Source organism: Polypterus senegalus, chromosome 9 (assembly GCF_016835505.1).
Source record: "Polypterus senegalus isolate Bchr_013 chromosome 9, ASM1683550v1, whole genome shotgun sequence".
Lineage (NCBI taxonomy): Eukaryota > Metazoa > Chordata > Cladistia > Polypteriformes > Polypteridae > Polypterus > Polypterus senegalus.
In genome coordinates this window covers 172,672,109-172,689,150 of record NC_053162.1, presented here as the reverse complement: position 1 = coordinate 172,689,150, position 17,042 = coordinate 172,672,109, and the positions used below count along the sequence as shown (strand labels likewise).

The 17,042-nt window shown below is 43.3% G+C and overlaps 1 protein-coding gene across 3 annotated transcripts in view; it reads right to left on the bottom strand.

Moving 5' to 3' along the window:
• ass1 (argininosuccinate synthase 1) overlaps positions 1–17,042 on the bottom strand; it is a 147,730-nt gene that overhangs the window by 108,623 nt on the left and 22,065 nt on the right. For all 3 annotated transcript variants that reach the window (XM_039764262.1, XM_039764260.1, XM_039764263.1), the window contains 2 exons: positions 7,012–7,086; positions 746–816 (listed from right to left, as the gene is read on the bottom strand). In XM_039764262.1, the coding sequence (XP_039620196.1) occupies positions 746–816; positions 7,012–7,086 (146 nt within the window). The remainder of the gene's footprint in view (positions 1–745; positions 817–7,011; positions 7,087–17,042) is intronic.

Genomic DNA, 17,042 nt, shown 5'->3' with positions numbered 1-17,042 from the left:
GGTTCCACTAGCTCTTACACTTCAAAATACTCAACCCCCAACTTTTAGTTTTAAACTAATGGGGGGCATAGAGGGTGGGCTTCATGAAAGTTCACTAAAGTGCCCTCCTGGTACTCAGATTGTGCTATGAGTGGTTGGCAAACTTCACAGTTTTGGTAACAGACACCTGGCAAAAACCTGTTACACCAACCTTGGCACACTATCACTGTGGCTAATACAGGCCTGCACAACATTGTCATGCCAATGGACCCGGGCAAACATGCCCCTCACATTGCGGATAATCAGCATTATCACTAATCAGTCTGTAGTTTATATAGTGCCTTTCAAATGTAGTCCCTGCCCTGACGTATGCCATTTCAGTTTATATAGCACATTAGTAGTTAACTCAACACCACTAATCCAGATGTTATATAGTGCCTTTCAGGCTCAATGTATAAACAGCATGCCAGTAATAAATCTGTACTTTATATAGTGCATTGCAGGTCTTACTCTGCCCTAGGGATATGCCATCTGAATTTTCTGCATTGCAATTAGTTATTCATTTTCTAATAAACTTCCATTAATCAGTCTTTATTATATAGTGCCTTTCAGGCATAATCTATTCCCCAAATCTTTGCCACCAATCAGTCCTTCTTTTAAATAAACATAACACTCTCAAACCCGTCGAATTAAATTTAGGGTGGCAAGCTGAAGCGCAGTGGGCACAACAACAATAAACAAACAAATGAATAAGAAAGGTGTTCACCTGATGTGCATTAAATTGGCATCCATACTCCACGGATCTTTAGGTGTGACTGGCACTGCGATGCCATGATTCTGTGAGCACAGAAAGAAAGAAAAGCAGGTAAATGAGCAGCACGTCCTTTCACAGCATACTCTTAGTGAATCTCCATATAGTGCCTTACACCTTACATGAGCAGCCATCCATTTACTAAATCAAACCTTAGGAGGGGTTCCAGTACACCATGAGACCCACACTTACACCCACAAGGACCACCTCTGCATGTTTTTGGGATGTAGGGGCAAAAATGATAAAAACAGGCTTGGCAGGGGAGACATGCAGCATACACAGATGGGTGAGAATGACAAAGGGGTCTCTGGGAGTTGGCAGCACATCTTTACTTTATATAGTGCCTTTCGTGCTAAAGCCCATTCCAGACTCCTTCAGCTCAGCAGCATCATTCATTCATTCAAATAGTGCCTTTCATGGATGAATTCAGCACACCGCTGAGCCGTCTGTATGCTTATATAGTTACACCAACCCAGGGGAGCCCAGACACGTATGGACAGTGTGCCATTCCTCAGTCGGTCCTTTATATAGCGCCTTTCAGATCTAAACCTGTGCAGTATTTAAAAGTCTTCACTTTATTGAGGCTTTTGAAATAACTGTGTTTGGAGAGCAAGTCATGGTCAGGTATGCTCATTGTACCCAACTGGCACTTAGGGCAGCAATAAAGTTCACCCTCCCATGTTTATCCTTGGCTGGCATCTCCACGGCTCCTTCAGCCTCGGCAGCTCCTTTCCAACTGTATGCCTCCATGTTGTTTTAGGGTGGTCCCTTCTTCTTCTGGTGTCTTCTGGTGTCCAGCGTAGAGCAGTTTTGGTGATGGAATCCCTACATGGCCTAACCCCCCATCGCCTTGTTTTCAGAATGGCACTGGGCAAGGAGTTCTTGGTTGGAAAAAGACTCAGTCCATACAGCAGCGCTGACGGGACACAACTCTTTTGGTGTGAATGGCATACTGAGCTCATCTGCACACCACCACCTCCCTCAAAGACCTAAAAGGCTTTGCTGATGGGAGCTACGTACAGTATGCGCTCCTGGAAGGACCACCCAAGCCTGGTTAGAGGGCCTTAGGCTTTGGGCCAACAACCCAGCCTTGTAAAAAAAACAATTATGTTCCAGAAACGGCCACAAAGGGTCCCTTTACACCCGCGTTTGGAGGGCACAGCACCCTTAGTCAGTCTTTACTTCACATAAGACCCAACAGGTTTCATTTCAGATGGATCACACAGTACTTCATATAGCGCCTTTTGTGTATACTGCCTTTGTAAAGTCTGTCATTCACCAGCCTTCAATTTATACAGCGCCCTCTGCAGTTAACGTTTGTCTAATCGGATTTCCATAAACGCAATGCCGCTTCTCAGTCTTGATGTTATATAGCGCCTTTCATGACACAATCTAATCACCAAGGAGCCCTCCACAATTTATATAGTGTCTTTGTATCTAATGCCGTTCTGAAGTACGCCATTTACTTAATATTCCATTTCCTTTTCTGTTAACGTTTCCCTGCACTCATTTCCATGAACACAGCGCCATCCAGCAGCCTATTTTAAAAGGCGCCTTTTGGGCTCAATTCACTAGAAGCCATTTTACACACATGCTATTCATGAATGTGTACTCCATATAGTGCCTTTCATGTCTAAAGTACATTATTTATCACTCTTCAATTTCTATAGCGCCTTTTGCTCTTATTGCTTTCAGTAAACACGGCACCAGTGCTCAGTCTTTATTTTTTTTTGCCCCTTTTAGGGTTAATCCATTATAAAAAGTTCTACAATGACAGCATTCCATTACTCGTGTTGTACTTTATATATAGTGCCTTTGCAGGTCTAACCCCGTCCACCATTAAGCAGCTGTTAATTTATATGGCATCCTTACCAGCTCATTTTCTTCTAAACTGCTTTCAGTGAGCAGAGCACCCTGTACCCACCTTTATTTTATTTGGCACCTTTGATGGCAAAGTGTTTGAGACAAAAGCCCATCATTAGCCAATCGGCACTCCATATAGTGCCTTTCATGTCCACTAACCAGTCATCAATGTACTTTACGCCGTTAGCAGTTGACTTTCTCTTAAACTCTCCTAAGTGAAGAGAATGTCACAAATGAATCTTAATTTATATAGCGCCTTTCAGGCTTAATGCCTTCCAAAGCCTATTGGCTGAACAGAATGCCACTAATCAGTCCTGATGTTCAGTATGCCTACCATAACATTCCCAAACTTGCGTAATCAATTTCATGGTGGAAGGGACTCAGAGACCACCTTGACAGCTTCAGGTGCAAGACAGGAGCCAATGCTGGATCTCCAGTGGACCCTCGCAAACACACAGCCATGGAGGGTCACTTGGTGATAAAGGAGGAACACAGAAAACCTGGAAGGAAAACCCAAGGACTCTGGAGAAGATAGCAGGAAGAGCAGAGCCCGGGGGGAAGGTGGTGGAAGTGCCATCAGGTTGGGAGTTCTCTGTGACTCTGAAAAGGCGCTATATAACAGGAAGAGAGCTAGAGACAGACAGATGTGGAAGAACCTGTATAATAATAGGAAAGGCATTACATGATAGAAAGATACATGGATGTGAAAGGCACTATATAATAGATAGATAGATAGATAGATAGATAGATAGATAGATAGATAGATAGATAGATAGATAGATAGATAGATAGATAGATAGATAGATAGATATGTGAAAGGTGATATATAATACTATATAGCACTATCATATAGCACCTTTCACATCTATCCATTTTAAAAGGCCATTCACATTTATCTATTATATAGTGCCTTTCATATATCCATCTATCTATCTACCTATTATATAGTGCCTTTCACATATCTATCTATCTATTATATAGTGCCTTTCATATATCTTTCTATTATATAGTGCCTTTCATATATCTATCTATCTACCTATTATATAGTGCCTTTCACATATCTATCTATCTATCTATATACTGTGTTGTCTTTCACATTTGCCTATCTATTGATATGAAAGGCAGTATATAATGAACAGATGGCTGTGTAAGGCACTATATATCACAGAGAGCTATGAAAGGTGCACTATCAATGGTCATAGGGACTGAACAGTAGGGTACGGCGCTCTGACCCTTTGCTGACCCAGGAGGTGCCCACTGGCACTTTGACCTGACGTGTTCCTGTAAACTCATTAAGCTGGTGGGGGTTAACAGGGGGCCTCCACTGGTTCTTCTTCCCTAAACACACCTGCCGGCAGACTTTTCTTTTTCTTTTCCTTTTTTTTTGGCCTCTCGGCTCATTAGTTTTTTGTCAGGCCTCAGAGGTCACTCAGTGGCCAGACCTTGAGCCTCTGGCCTGTAGCCCCCATCTTAAGGAGGCCAGTGGTCTCACTACTCTGCTCATTTAGATGAACATCGTACTAGATGTGGGAAGATGCTGATCACGAAAGGCACTTTATCAGTTTGTCTGCCTTGCTATTCTATGGCACATTTCTCAAACAGGTCCATCAGAAGCCCCCACCCCCCACTCACCCCAAGTCCAGTTGCCCTCCATTCCCAGCCGTTGGCTGTTGTCTTTTATTTGATTCTTATGATATGAAATGAAATGAAAGAAAGCAGAAAAAGTGTCAAAGCAGAGATGTGGGGGGCAGGAATAGGGGGTGTGGGTGGGGGGGGGTTAAAGAAAAAAAACGCAAAAGAAAAGAAAAGAGCAGAGCAGAGCTGTCCAGTGCCTCAGCGGGGGGCACTGTGATTGCAACATGTCTTAAATGGTCCTGCATAATCTGCGGCACAATATCAGAGTGAAAGGAGAGGAAACAATCTGCCCACCCGCCCGCCTGTCCACCTGGTGACTCCGGCCCACTCCGAGACGGGGGAGGTGGGGTGGGGGGGCGTATGTTCTATGATATGTCAACTGGCCAGCACACAGTAATCAGAGACCCCAATAATTATCAGGGAAAAAGGAAATGAGGCGTCCAACATGTGATGGCTGGGGAAACGAGTGCAGGTGAAATGAGAGAAAAAAACCTCAAAGGATCTGAGGGGTACTAAAAAGAAGACCCCATCTGAAAATGTCAGTGCTCTTGATGAAGAACTGCAGCTCCAACGTGTGCAAGATGAAATAAATTAAACTAAGTGGTGTGAAAGGCACTATACAACTGATGAAAGGGGGATAAGAAGGACAAAAAAGACACTAGATAGATAGATAGATAGATAGATAGATAGATAGATAGATAAGAAAGGCACCAAGTAATAGATAGATAGATAGATAGATAGATAGATAGATAGATAGATAGATAGATAGATAGATAGATGTGAAAGGCACTATATAATAGATAGATAGATAGATAGATAGATAGATAGATAGATAGATAGATAGATATGTGAAAGGCACTATATAATAGATAGATAGATAGATAGATAGATAGATAGATAGATAGATAGATAGATAGATAGATAGATAGATATGTGAAAGGCACTATATAATAGATAGATAGATAGATAGATAGATAGATAGATAGATAGATAGATAGATGTGAAAGGCACTATATAATAGATAGATAGATAGATAGATAGATAGATAGATAGATAGATGTGAAAGGCACTGTATAATAGATAGATAGATAGATAGATATGTGAAAGGCACTATATGATAGAAATACAGCTGAATTGCTGTGAAAGGCACTATATACAGTAGCAGATGGCACATGTGTTAGGTAAGATAGATTATATATCCTCTCAATAGACACTACATGCTATAGATGGATATGAAAGGCACCCTATAATGTGACACATAGATAAGGTTGTATACGGTACAACTAGTGGGATGGTATAAAAGGCTCCATTAAATATTAAAACGCTCAATGAACCAGTAGAAATGTAATAGAAACCCCGGCAGGTTAATGGGGGCCTCAAACGACATCTCTATATAGTCCAGTCGTCCATCAGCCCCTCAGGCCCGCGAGTGAAGCCGCCCTTGGCTGCTGCACACGGCCGCAGAGCTCGTCCACCGCTGGCCCGCAGCGCCCCTATCGACAGATGACGGTATGAGCCTCATCTCCACTTACTGTAACACACTCATGGTGCGATCCCAGCTCGTACTTGTGCGCCACACTTGAAAATGCGTCTTGCCCACCATGATAAAGATCACATCATTACGTAAATCGAGAACCTGGTGAAGACACTTTGGATGCCCCAAATGGTCCAGGTAGACCAGGTTACAACTCAGTACAATACCTTACACATCTTATATAGTGTCTTGGATTTCTATGTAATCTGCAGTTCTTTTTTGTTTGCATATCAGACATGTCTGTCTATCATTTATGGTGTCCTTCATGCCTATTTGATATCTATATATAATGCAGTACCTCTTAGATTTATAGAATTATTATTTATAGTGCCTATCTATTATTCAGTACCTTGTGGATGTCTCTGTCATACAGTTCATTTTTGATCTATCTTATATAGTGACTTTCATATCCCGTTTGGTGTACTTCATACCCTTAGATTGTGGGTTCAGATGCCACTACTGACCCTGAATAAGTCAGTTCATCTGCGTGTTCATAATTGAAAAAAAATACCAATTGTATTTCTCAGATGATGTAAGTCGCCTTGGAGAAAGGCATCAGCCAAATAGCCAAATGGAAATTATATAGTGCCTTTTAGGTCATCTGTCTACCGCATGTACTCTTTAGATTGATCTATTAAATATAGCGCTTTCTATTTATAGTATTTTTGATATCTGTTTACCATTTCCCTAAACTATTACACTTCATAGGGAACCAAAGATACGAGAAAAAATATTAAAATAAAGTCTTCATTTTATACAGCGCCCTTCAAGCAGACAAGGGAACAACTCAAAGTGAAGAGGCAGGGCTGGCAGTGGGATTAGTGAGTCCCCCGAATTTATCAACGGGGCATTATAGCACCCTCTATGCTCTCAGCACGCCGTCCATTGGTGCCCCCAAACCCAATCGTGCCCACTCTTCCACTGTATATAATAACAGTTTATTATACATGGGCAGGCAGGGTGGCATGGTGGTTAATGCTCTGCAATTCAAAGCCTGTGTGACCCTGAGCAAGTCACTTCGCTTACCTGTACTCCAAGCGGAAAAGCAAACCAAATAATATAGCGCCTTGTGGGACAGCATAGTGGTCATTTGGCTTGGATTTGATGTGTGTTCGTTCGTGTGTGGATATAGCGCCATAAATAACAAGCACCATCATGCAGCTGAGAGGCACCAAATGCAATGTCGTACCTTTGCGTACTCCATGAGGTCCTTGCGGCCCTGGAAGCGCTGGTAGAACTCCGGCATCCTCCATGGTGCGATGATCTGCAACCAAGAACGAAAGAGACGGGGGTTGATGATTGAATTTATTATTACTATTATTTATTTAGTTACTTAAGACATTAAATGCCTGCCAGCCCTGAGAGACCTATGAGACACAGAAGAGCGGGGGTGGCAGCCGCGTAACAAAAAAAGGTCTTTTTGTGTTTGCACAGCCAGTCCACACTGAAAAGAATTCAAAGAAACAACTAATATAATTCACTGCAAAGTCATTTTCTTACCAACTGCACCAGCAATCCCAGTCCCCCCACTCACACAAACACGCACACACCTCGGTGTCAGCTTGGAAAAGAAGCAACGAGCCGCAGCTTCCCACGACACGATTCACGCGTGCCCTCTAGTGACCAGAGAGTGAACACGCAGTTCAAAGTGTGGACTGCGCTGGCACAAGCGTTACATTCTAGCGGGTCACTGCCGAAGTTCATCACGTGAATGGACTTCTTGATCTCAGGGGCGAAGCTGGCCCACCTTAAATTATGAGACATTATTTTGCATCTGTTTAATTATCAGACGGTGCATCAAGATTTCGTGAAAACAGAAAGCACGTCAACTAAATCATAAAACGCTCATGTCCGCGTGTGTGTAAGTGCGTGTGTATGAGAGAGCAATGTGATTGCTCAGTCTGTCTTTGGCGATGCGATCGAAAGAGGAAGACGGACTCTGAGACACACCATTTGAAGTGAAGGCGTAGGAGGCGCGCTGACAGTCGCCTTCAAAGACCGCGCGTGTAAAATCGGACAGATCGCGACCCGGACAGAGTTTGAGAAGCTGGACAGATGAGCGCCGGACAAGAGAGGTTCGGATACACGAGGAAGCCGAGAAATAGAGTTGAAGGTACAGGTTGGGATAAAAATTGCAAATATTTTAAAATGGTTTGTATTATATAACGTGACTAGTAGGGGGCGGCACGGTGGCGCAGCTGCTGTCTCGCAGAAAGGAGACCTGGGTTCGCTTCCCGAGTCTCCAAAGACAGGCAGGTTAGGTGCATTGGCAATCCTAAATTGTCCCTAGTGTGTGTTTGGTGTGTGCGTGGGCTGGCAGCTTGCCCGGGGTTTGTTTCCTACCTTGCGCCCTATGTTGGACGGGATTGGCTCCAGCAGACCCCGTGACCCTGTAGTTAGAATATTGCAAGTTGGATAAAGGATGGATGACTAGTAGGTGACATCTTTTGAAAAGTTTTCGCGAACTCCCGCTTTCGGTGTTATTTTAGGCTTCCTCGTTTAGCGGTTTGCTGTCAATGCTTCCGACTCACTTTGGTTGGTCACATTCGCTCCATAATAAATTTTAGTGAATTTTCGAAACGCCATTAATGGCAAATCAAAACACATTTAACACGTTTTTCACCAAGAAAACTAAATCTGATGAGGCAAGCCCTACCGCGTGTCTCGCGCCTACGGTACAGCGGAATAAAAAGCGAGTCCGACGCCTTACCGACTGCAGAAACGCCGCAAACTCGACGAGTACCGCCAGAAAAGGCGATTAGCTCAACTCCGCCATCCGCTCGCGGTGTCAGGGCTGGGCGCAGAAACCCCCTCTGTGAAAGGTGGTCACATTTCAAATTAGCACAACATTCGTGCTGGAATACAGCGCCGTTAAAGTGGTCTGTAAATTATGCAGACATCTTTGCGAGTTACACATGCGGTCTGCAAACTAAACTCGTGAAAGACGCATTCGGAGAGGGGAGGCATCTCAGTCGAGACTGCTGTGAGCGGCAGGGCACAAACCCCCGAGCATGACGTGATTTGGGGCCTCGCCAATGATTCGATCTTTTTTTGATCGACTCTCTTCAGTGGATCAGACGAATCGATTCAGCGGCGGCGCAACGGGAGTGCAAAAGCGCATGCGTGCACAGACGGGCGCATAGTAACGAAGGAAAACGAACAATTTTAAATCATTTACGTTTATTTATTTGGCCAACGCCTTTATCCAAAGTGACTTACAAGGTTTGAGATACAATGAGTTACATTTCTTTTTCCAATTGGAACACGGGCGGGTGAAGTGACATACTCAGGGTCACACTGGGTCAGTGGCGGGATTTGAACCCACAACTTCAGCATTTGAAATCCACAGCCTTAACCACAGTGCCACGCTGCCCTAAAAGAACTCAACTGCCCAGCGTGGGACCCTGAGATTAAGAGTCTCTAACAACAGAGTGTCTCCACTTCCTTGAAATACTCCCGCCCCCCTCCCATTCTCACCACCTTCTTGTGAATTTCCCCTTGGGATTAATAAAGTATCTATCTATCTATCTATTTATCTATCTATCTTCTATCTACAGTAGTACCAGCCAGGACCATCTTAACGTATGAGCACTGGTCAGGGGGCACCAGGAGCATAGGGGCCCACAATGTTTTGGATGCCTACGTATGTTTCTGTTTTACTATCAAAACAGGGACCCCAGTCCATTACTTTGCCCGGGGGCCTATGATGCTGGTAAGATGGTCCTGATTACCACCAAGGGCGTTCTGACCAGCTGCAACACTGCCTGGTTTAGAAGCTTCGGGGTCTCTGACCGTAAGGTCCTATGATGGGCAGTGCACACGGCAGAGCAGATCATCAGGACCACTCTGTCCTCCATTAAAGACATCTTTATAAAGCGATGTGTCTGCTCCGCCTATAGGACCACTCCCAGCTCTCCCATGGTCTTTTTGTCCCACTGCCATCTGGCAGAAAGCTGTGTGGCATTCCAGATGAGTCCTGCCAGGTATTGCAACAGCTTGTACCCCTCGGCTGTCCGGAACCTGAACTCTGTGCCCCCCAACACCCTCAGAACTACTCCTAGCTGTTTATTTATATGCAGTGCATGTGTTACTGATGTGTTTTTAATTTCAGTTGTTTTCATTATCTATTTATTACTATCTCCTTCATATTATTACTATTTCTTTATTCACTTATCTATTTATTCATCTGTTTACAGCAGAGTTTCTCAACCTTTTTTCTTTTTCTCCTGATCTAATCTTGTCTTTGAGAGCCCGTCCATGTCTACATGAATAGAGGTGTGTGAGGGAGAGGAAGGAATTGGGGGTCGCTGGGGGTACAGCTGGGTGGGATCAGCAGTACAGAATAAGGGGGGAGTGGGGAGGAGAGGTGAGGAAGAGAGTGCAGGCTGGGCGAAGGAAGAAGAGTGTCAGGAGTGACTTATGACAGACGGCAAGAGGAAAGAGTGAAGGGTCTACAGGACAGCAGTGAGACCACCTGTGTTATATGGAATGGAGATGCTGGCACAGGAGACAGAGCTGGAGGTGGCAGAGTTAAAGATGCTAAGATGTGCATTGGGTGTGACGAGGATGGACAGGATTAGGAACGAGGACATTAGAGGGTCCGCTCAGGTGGGACGGTTTGGAGACAAAGACAGAGAGGCGAGATTGCATTGGTTTGGACATGTGCAGAGGAGAGATGCTGGGTATATTGAGAGAAGGATGATGAAGATGTAACTGCCAGAGAAGAGGAAAAGAGGAAGGCCTAAGTGAAGGTTTATGGATGTGGTGAGAGAAGACATGAATGTGATGGGGGTGACAGAGTGAGATGATGTGTAAGTCTGTGTGTGTGTGTGTGTGTTTCTGTCTGTCTGTCTTGTGTGTGTGTGTGTGTCAAGACTGGCAGAGATCATGCCAAGATGCTTGAAAGCTGGGATAAAATGTCCGGGTTATTTCATCTTTTTCTGAATTCTTCCCAAGTTCAAACATTAATATAGTGTTCTTTAAAATTAAATATGATCTTGATTTCTATGCATTATTCAAGGCCTGAAAAGACTGCATATTTTTTGTTATTTTGAGAAGTTGCCATTTTCACCAATTAAATGCATTATTTGTATGTGGAATTGGGGGAAATGTCAGTAGTTTATATATATATATAGCCATGAAGCCAACCAGCCGCCATGGAGCAACATCAGAGGCCTCACCTCAGGGGCGGGAAGCAAAGGGTGAACTCCATGTATTAATTGGCAAGTACTGTATCATATATATATATATATATATATATATATATATATATATATATATATATATATATATATATATATATATATATATATATTACTGTATATATTTATATATGGAAAATGTGGGAGGTAAGGAACACAATAATCCTAACAAACTATTAACTATTATTATTTCTGTTATTACTATTATATATTATTATTATTATTATTATAGCATTATTTTTGTGTGACCACACTTTAAGTGTGTGTCACCTATAGTATAGTAGAGTACAGTGTAGTAGAGTGTAGTGTAGTAGAGCACAGTACAGTATAGTAGAGTATAGTAGAGTGTAGTAGAGTGTAGTGTAGTAGAGTACAGTACAGTGTAGTAGAGTACAGAGAGTACAGTAGAGTATAGTACAGTATAGTAGAGTACAGTACAGTAGAGTGTAGTGTAGTAGAGTACAGTACAGTGTAATAGAGTACAGTACAGTAGAGTGTAGTGTAGTAGAGTACAGTACAGTGTGGTAGAGTACAGTACAGTATAGTAGAGTACAGTACAGTAGAGTGTAGTGTAGTAGAGTACAGTACAGTATAGTAGAGTGTAGTGTAGTAGAGTACAGTACAGTGTAGTAGAGTACAGTACAGTAGAGTGTAGTGTGGTAGAGTACAGTACAGTAGAGTGTAGTAGAGTACAGTACAGTATAGTAGAGTACAGTACAGTGTAGTAGAGTAGTAGTAGAGTACAGTATAGTAGAGTACAGTGTGGTAGAGTAGAGTACAGTGTAGTTTAGTAATCCAGTGTTTCCTAAACTCTGTCCCCGGGGGCCACTGTGTCTGCAGGTTTTTGTTCCAATCAGATTCCTAATCAGTGACAACAGATGATAATGCTGATCTCATTTAATTAGCTGGGATTATTTATCTTGTATTCTACATTCAGAAAAGCACAGCAGCGTGACTTTTACATTTAGAAATTTTAGAAAGACATTTAGAAATACTTCTGCTTATGCTATATATTTAAATGCTTAACTCTCTTTTGTTGATTTCATTATATTTTCCCCTTTGTTGTATCTTATTAATGACAATTAAAAATGAGCAGCGCAGACACACGCTGGCAAACAACACAGAATAATCCAAGGGTGCAACTACTTTAGTATCAGACCCACCAATTAGTAACTAATGGATTCAGTAAACAATTAGAACACACGGAAACATAGAATGAAAATCAAGATGAAAATATTGTTAAAAAGAAAAACCATACATTATTCCAATTTAACTGCTTGGCACATTTTAATATATATATATATATATATATATATATATATTGTGGCATCTGGCTGGGGCTGGAGCCCAGCCGGGACACCCAGGAGGACCGGAGGAGGGCTTGTACCTCCTCCAGAACGCGAGGGGGCGACCGCCCTGGTAACGTTGGGGGCCACAGGTAGAGGGCTTGGAAGCCCAGCCCTGTAGGGACCGTGGCCACCGCCAGGCGGTGTCCCGGTACCTGAACAACTCTGGAGCCCAGCACTTCCATCACACCAGGAAGTGCTGGGGGGAAGAAGACAGGGGACACCCGGAGGGCTTCCAGGTGCACAGCCGGCACTTCTGCCACACTGGGGTGTGTCTGCGGAGGAATCCCGGGCAGCGCCTGGAGCCCATCCGGGTTCCTATTTAATTGGCCGCCTCCCTTCAGTCAGGAGCAGAAGTCGGGTGGAAGAGAGACGGAGCTGGAGAGAGGACTGGAGGCGGCCAGGGGGAAGGCACAAAGGACTGTGAGGTCTGGACATTTGGGGGAATGGTGCAAGAGGCACTGGGGAGTGCGCAAACTGTAAATATTGTAAATAAACACGTGTGTTGGGTTAACTAACGATGTCCATCTGTCTGTGTCCGGGCCAGGTTCCACAATATATATATATATATATATATATATATATATTTATTTTTTTTTTTAACCAAACTTAGTTTTCTAATTTCTATATTGTTCCCAAAAAACACAAAACTTGGGAAATAACACATCACTTAATTAGCCCAGGAGTCCAATTAAAAATTGAAACTGGTGGGAACAATAACCAACAGCCATGGGGGGCACAGGACCGAGGCTGGGAAACACTGGAGTAGAGTACAGTATAGTAACATGGAGTATAGTATAGTGTAGTATGATACAGCATGGCAGAGTATAGTATAGTAGAGTATCGTGTGGTATAATACAGTATAGTAGAGTACATTATAGTATAGTGGAGTAGAGTATAACAGAATAGAGTATATACAGTTCACTTTAGCTCTGTCCCTGTCCTGCACGTGTCCCCCACTTATGGATTTGTTGCGTTGCTCTTTTGTGCCGCTGTCTGACTGGTGTGCCAGTAAAGTCACTTGACTTGGCTGGATTCATCTTTTACACAAATAAACTACGTGGATCCTGAGGAGGTTCATTCCAGGAATGAAAATGAAAGGCCTATCATCTCTATACGTATAAAATCCAGCGTCTGTCTGTCCGCTCTTCACAAGAGAACTACTTAATGGATTTAGATCGGGTTTTTTTTTTTGTATAATTTGTTTGAACATTCCGGTTGATTTTGCGACTTCTCTTATCGCTAAGTATCATAGTTCACTTGCAGGAGTGATTTAATCGCGCTAATCCGAGAGAGAGGCTGCGGGCGAGAGGAGGGGGGGCAGCGTGATGTCAGGAGTGGGCAGCCGGGCAGGGCCCTCCTCACTCACACGAGTCGCTGTGCCTCTCGCCATGTTTTGCCTGCTCTTAGTTAGCGATGCCCGTTTGTTTATTGACCTCACCCACTAGAGCAGGCGCCTGCACCCCAGCCTTGGCAAAGCTCATTCAGAACGGAATACCAAATAAAGCTGATTGATTTTAAAACTTTGTCCTGTTTCACTGCTATGCGGGGGGAGCCATGGGGGATGACTAGTTCTTAATATAACGCTAATCTATTATAATAGACACTAACTAACAAGGTGTAACAGTAACATAAAAAGAAACATGAAACACAAGATGTGCTTTTTGGATGTTGTCGGTGTGTGTTTTGTTTCCAACAGAAGTAGCCACGAGTCCTCTCTGAAAGACATTCAAGTGGTCCTCTTCTTCTTCTTCTTCTTCTTTGTGTGTATGGTGGTCCGTATCCCACTTTGAAGGTGCACTGGAGTGTGAGACAGCAGCGGCCAATTCATTGTCGTCCAGCCAGCCGTGTTCTGCAATTATCGCGCGCTTACCTTATTTGGCCCAAGTGAACTCCTAATATGTCTCACTCTCTCTCTCACTCCAAGTCTTTCTGTAGCCCCCCATTACTCACTTCAACAAGTCTGCTCTTTCTGGGTGTGCAGCCCATCCCTCCATCTAACGACTGTCTGATTTCCTAGTAGCCAGTGACAATCCCACTCGTTGGGTATGTCATATTAGACGACCATCTTCATGGGAGGGCACGCCACCCACCGCCTCCGACCGGCTAAGTGAAGGCTACCACACTCTTAAAATTCAAAGTGCCCGAGTGGTTCTTCAAAGCGATGCCATAGGGAAACCATTTTTGGTTCCCAAAAGACCACCCATCCACACAAAGGACCCAAAAAGAACCTTTAATGTATTTAGATCTGTGAGAGGCTCCTGACAGAAAACGATCCTGAACAGATCTGTGGACCACCAGCGGGTCGTGATGTCAAAAGGACTCTCACTGCATGCCCTAATGCAGGCTCAGTTCAGGGTCTCTTAATCTGTTTGTGACCTGCAAAGTCGCTTACCGCATGTTATGGTGTATAAAATCTGTACATTTTGGTTTAATTTTCCATTATATTTTGGTCAAGATAAGACAGCAGATAAACTACAGTACATTCAGAACAAATCAAAGCACGTCGTCTTCCCTTACACCTCACTTTTATAACAGTTGTTCACAGCATAGTGTTAAAATGGTATTACAGCCTGGAAAAGGAAGACTGAGCCATTCCTCAGGCTATTGATTACTTTACGGATTGGACATCTGGGACAACAATTTGGTTTACGGCATTGGAAAGGAGGACATGAGGCAAAATCAAAGAACGTTATTATCTGGGAAGAGTTTGAGCAAAATTCATCCATCATATTGACAGCCAGCCAATCAGGTGCATGTGTTGTGAAAGCACCGCATGACATTTCATAATAAATATGCCTCATTTTGAAAGAAACGTCAGAAGAAGAAAGTAAGGATGTAGGGACGTAAGGAAGGAAGGAGGAAAAAGAACGGATGAAGAAGTCACAAAGATGTCACTGGTCGTCAGAAAAGCATCATGAACATCAATTGCTAAATCAAACGCTGCCCTGGGACATTCATCCTTGTCATCTCTAATTTTTTTCGTAAGCTTTTAAGACTATATATATTCAGACTTTCCTATCAGTACCTATTTTCTACTATTCTTTGTCCCAGTGGTATTATTATTCTTGTAATAAACACCATGCTGCTTTTAACTTTCTATGCTTTGTCTTAATGTCTAGAGTGATTGAAGTAATCAGCTAGATTTCTTTGAGCACCTGGTGCAGCCGGACATTTGCCATTACCTCCGTGCTGCGAGGTTTATTAAGGCTGAGGGTGTGAGCTCCACTCAATAGTAGGAACAGGACATAAAGATGGTGTTCTTGGCTGATAAATGGCCTATAGTCAAGAGTGCTGAGTCTTTGTATGTTTAAATGTATTCTTGTAGACCAAAAGTAATATTTAGGTCTGAGATATCATTAATAATATCATATGTTGTTCGTGCCGATAATAAGTAAGTCTCTTGAAGTGCTGAGAGAGTGACAGGCTGTGTAATTCCTAAGGCACTTGTGTGGTTTAAAGTGCTAGAGATTAACCAGTGTGTGTGTGTCATTCATGGGGCAATGATGTGGTTAGGGTCTGTTTGTATGTGTGTGTTCATCTTAAAATGCAACAGTAGACCAACCCGATAACGAACTTGACGAGTACATGTACCATTGAGGGGAAAACGGGTAAAGGGTAAGTAGAGGGAAATACTACGATAATACACTGCACTTTAAAGATTTCAGTTTTCTTTTCTATACATTAGGAGGTTTTTCAAAGCACAAAGAGCCAACTTCATACGTAGAGACCCCGTCCCAGAATGCAGTGGAGCTACAAGGAGCCACACAGCCCAGTAAGGAACCATAAAATGCCATTAAAGAACCAGACTTCTTCAGAAAATCACTAGAAACGTCACATAAAGCCCACGTCACATGATGCAGTTGTGGCCTTCATTTACATAATTGTCACCTGGCAGACGCTCCTGTGTCATCTAATGTGACATACCCAATGAGTCTGCCACCGGCAGCAATAAAATGAAACTTGCTTCATTTTCCCGTTAGCAGCAGGGGCGGGTTGTGTACGCAGGATGACTGACAGCCAAACAAACCAATGAAGTACAAAGCAGAGAATGTAGCTGGCAGGAAAACTGTGAAGCTCACAAACAGAAGAGAAGCTCGTCTGTCTGACGCTTTGTGTTTTACCACCCTGATATAACAGAATGGAAGAAAAAAAAATCAAAGGGCTGAGATTGACGCTGAACTCGCTGCCGCTGTTAACCCTTCGTGGAGCAGCGGCTCTGTCACGCTATTGTTGTCAGAAAAAAGCGCAAGTGAGGCTGTGCTGGCAGATTGGCACCTGGTGGTTAAGTGTGATTGTTCAGTCGTGTGATTTGAGAAGTTCAGCGACCGCGATTGGCAGATTTGACTTACCCTGTGACCAAAAGTCTTGTAACCTGACATCAGTTTAATGGGCTTATGCAAGCAATTGAATGGTGTCACCTCCAGGTCCCCTTGGTCACCAAAGACTCTTAGGTGTAATCCTGGGGACATATCGCCTTCATAATTTGCCAAAAAATGTAAATTGATGTGCAAAACGATTTGATTGAGTCTGCTGCTTCCCTACTCAAAGAAAAATTATAATATAAAGAAAGAAATAAAAATTTGCACGCACACCCGAATAGCTATTATGCTACTATTTCAAAAAGAGAGCATGAGGTTGCGACATGGAGGCGTCGTTAAAGAAAGACCCCA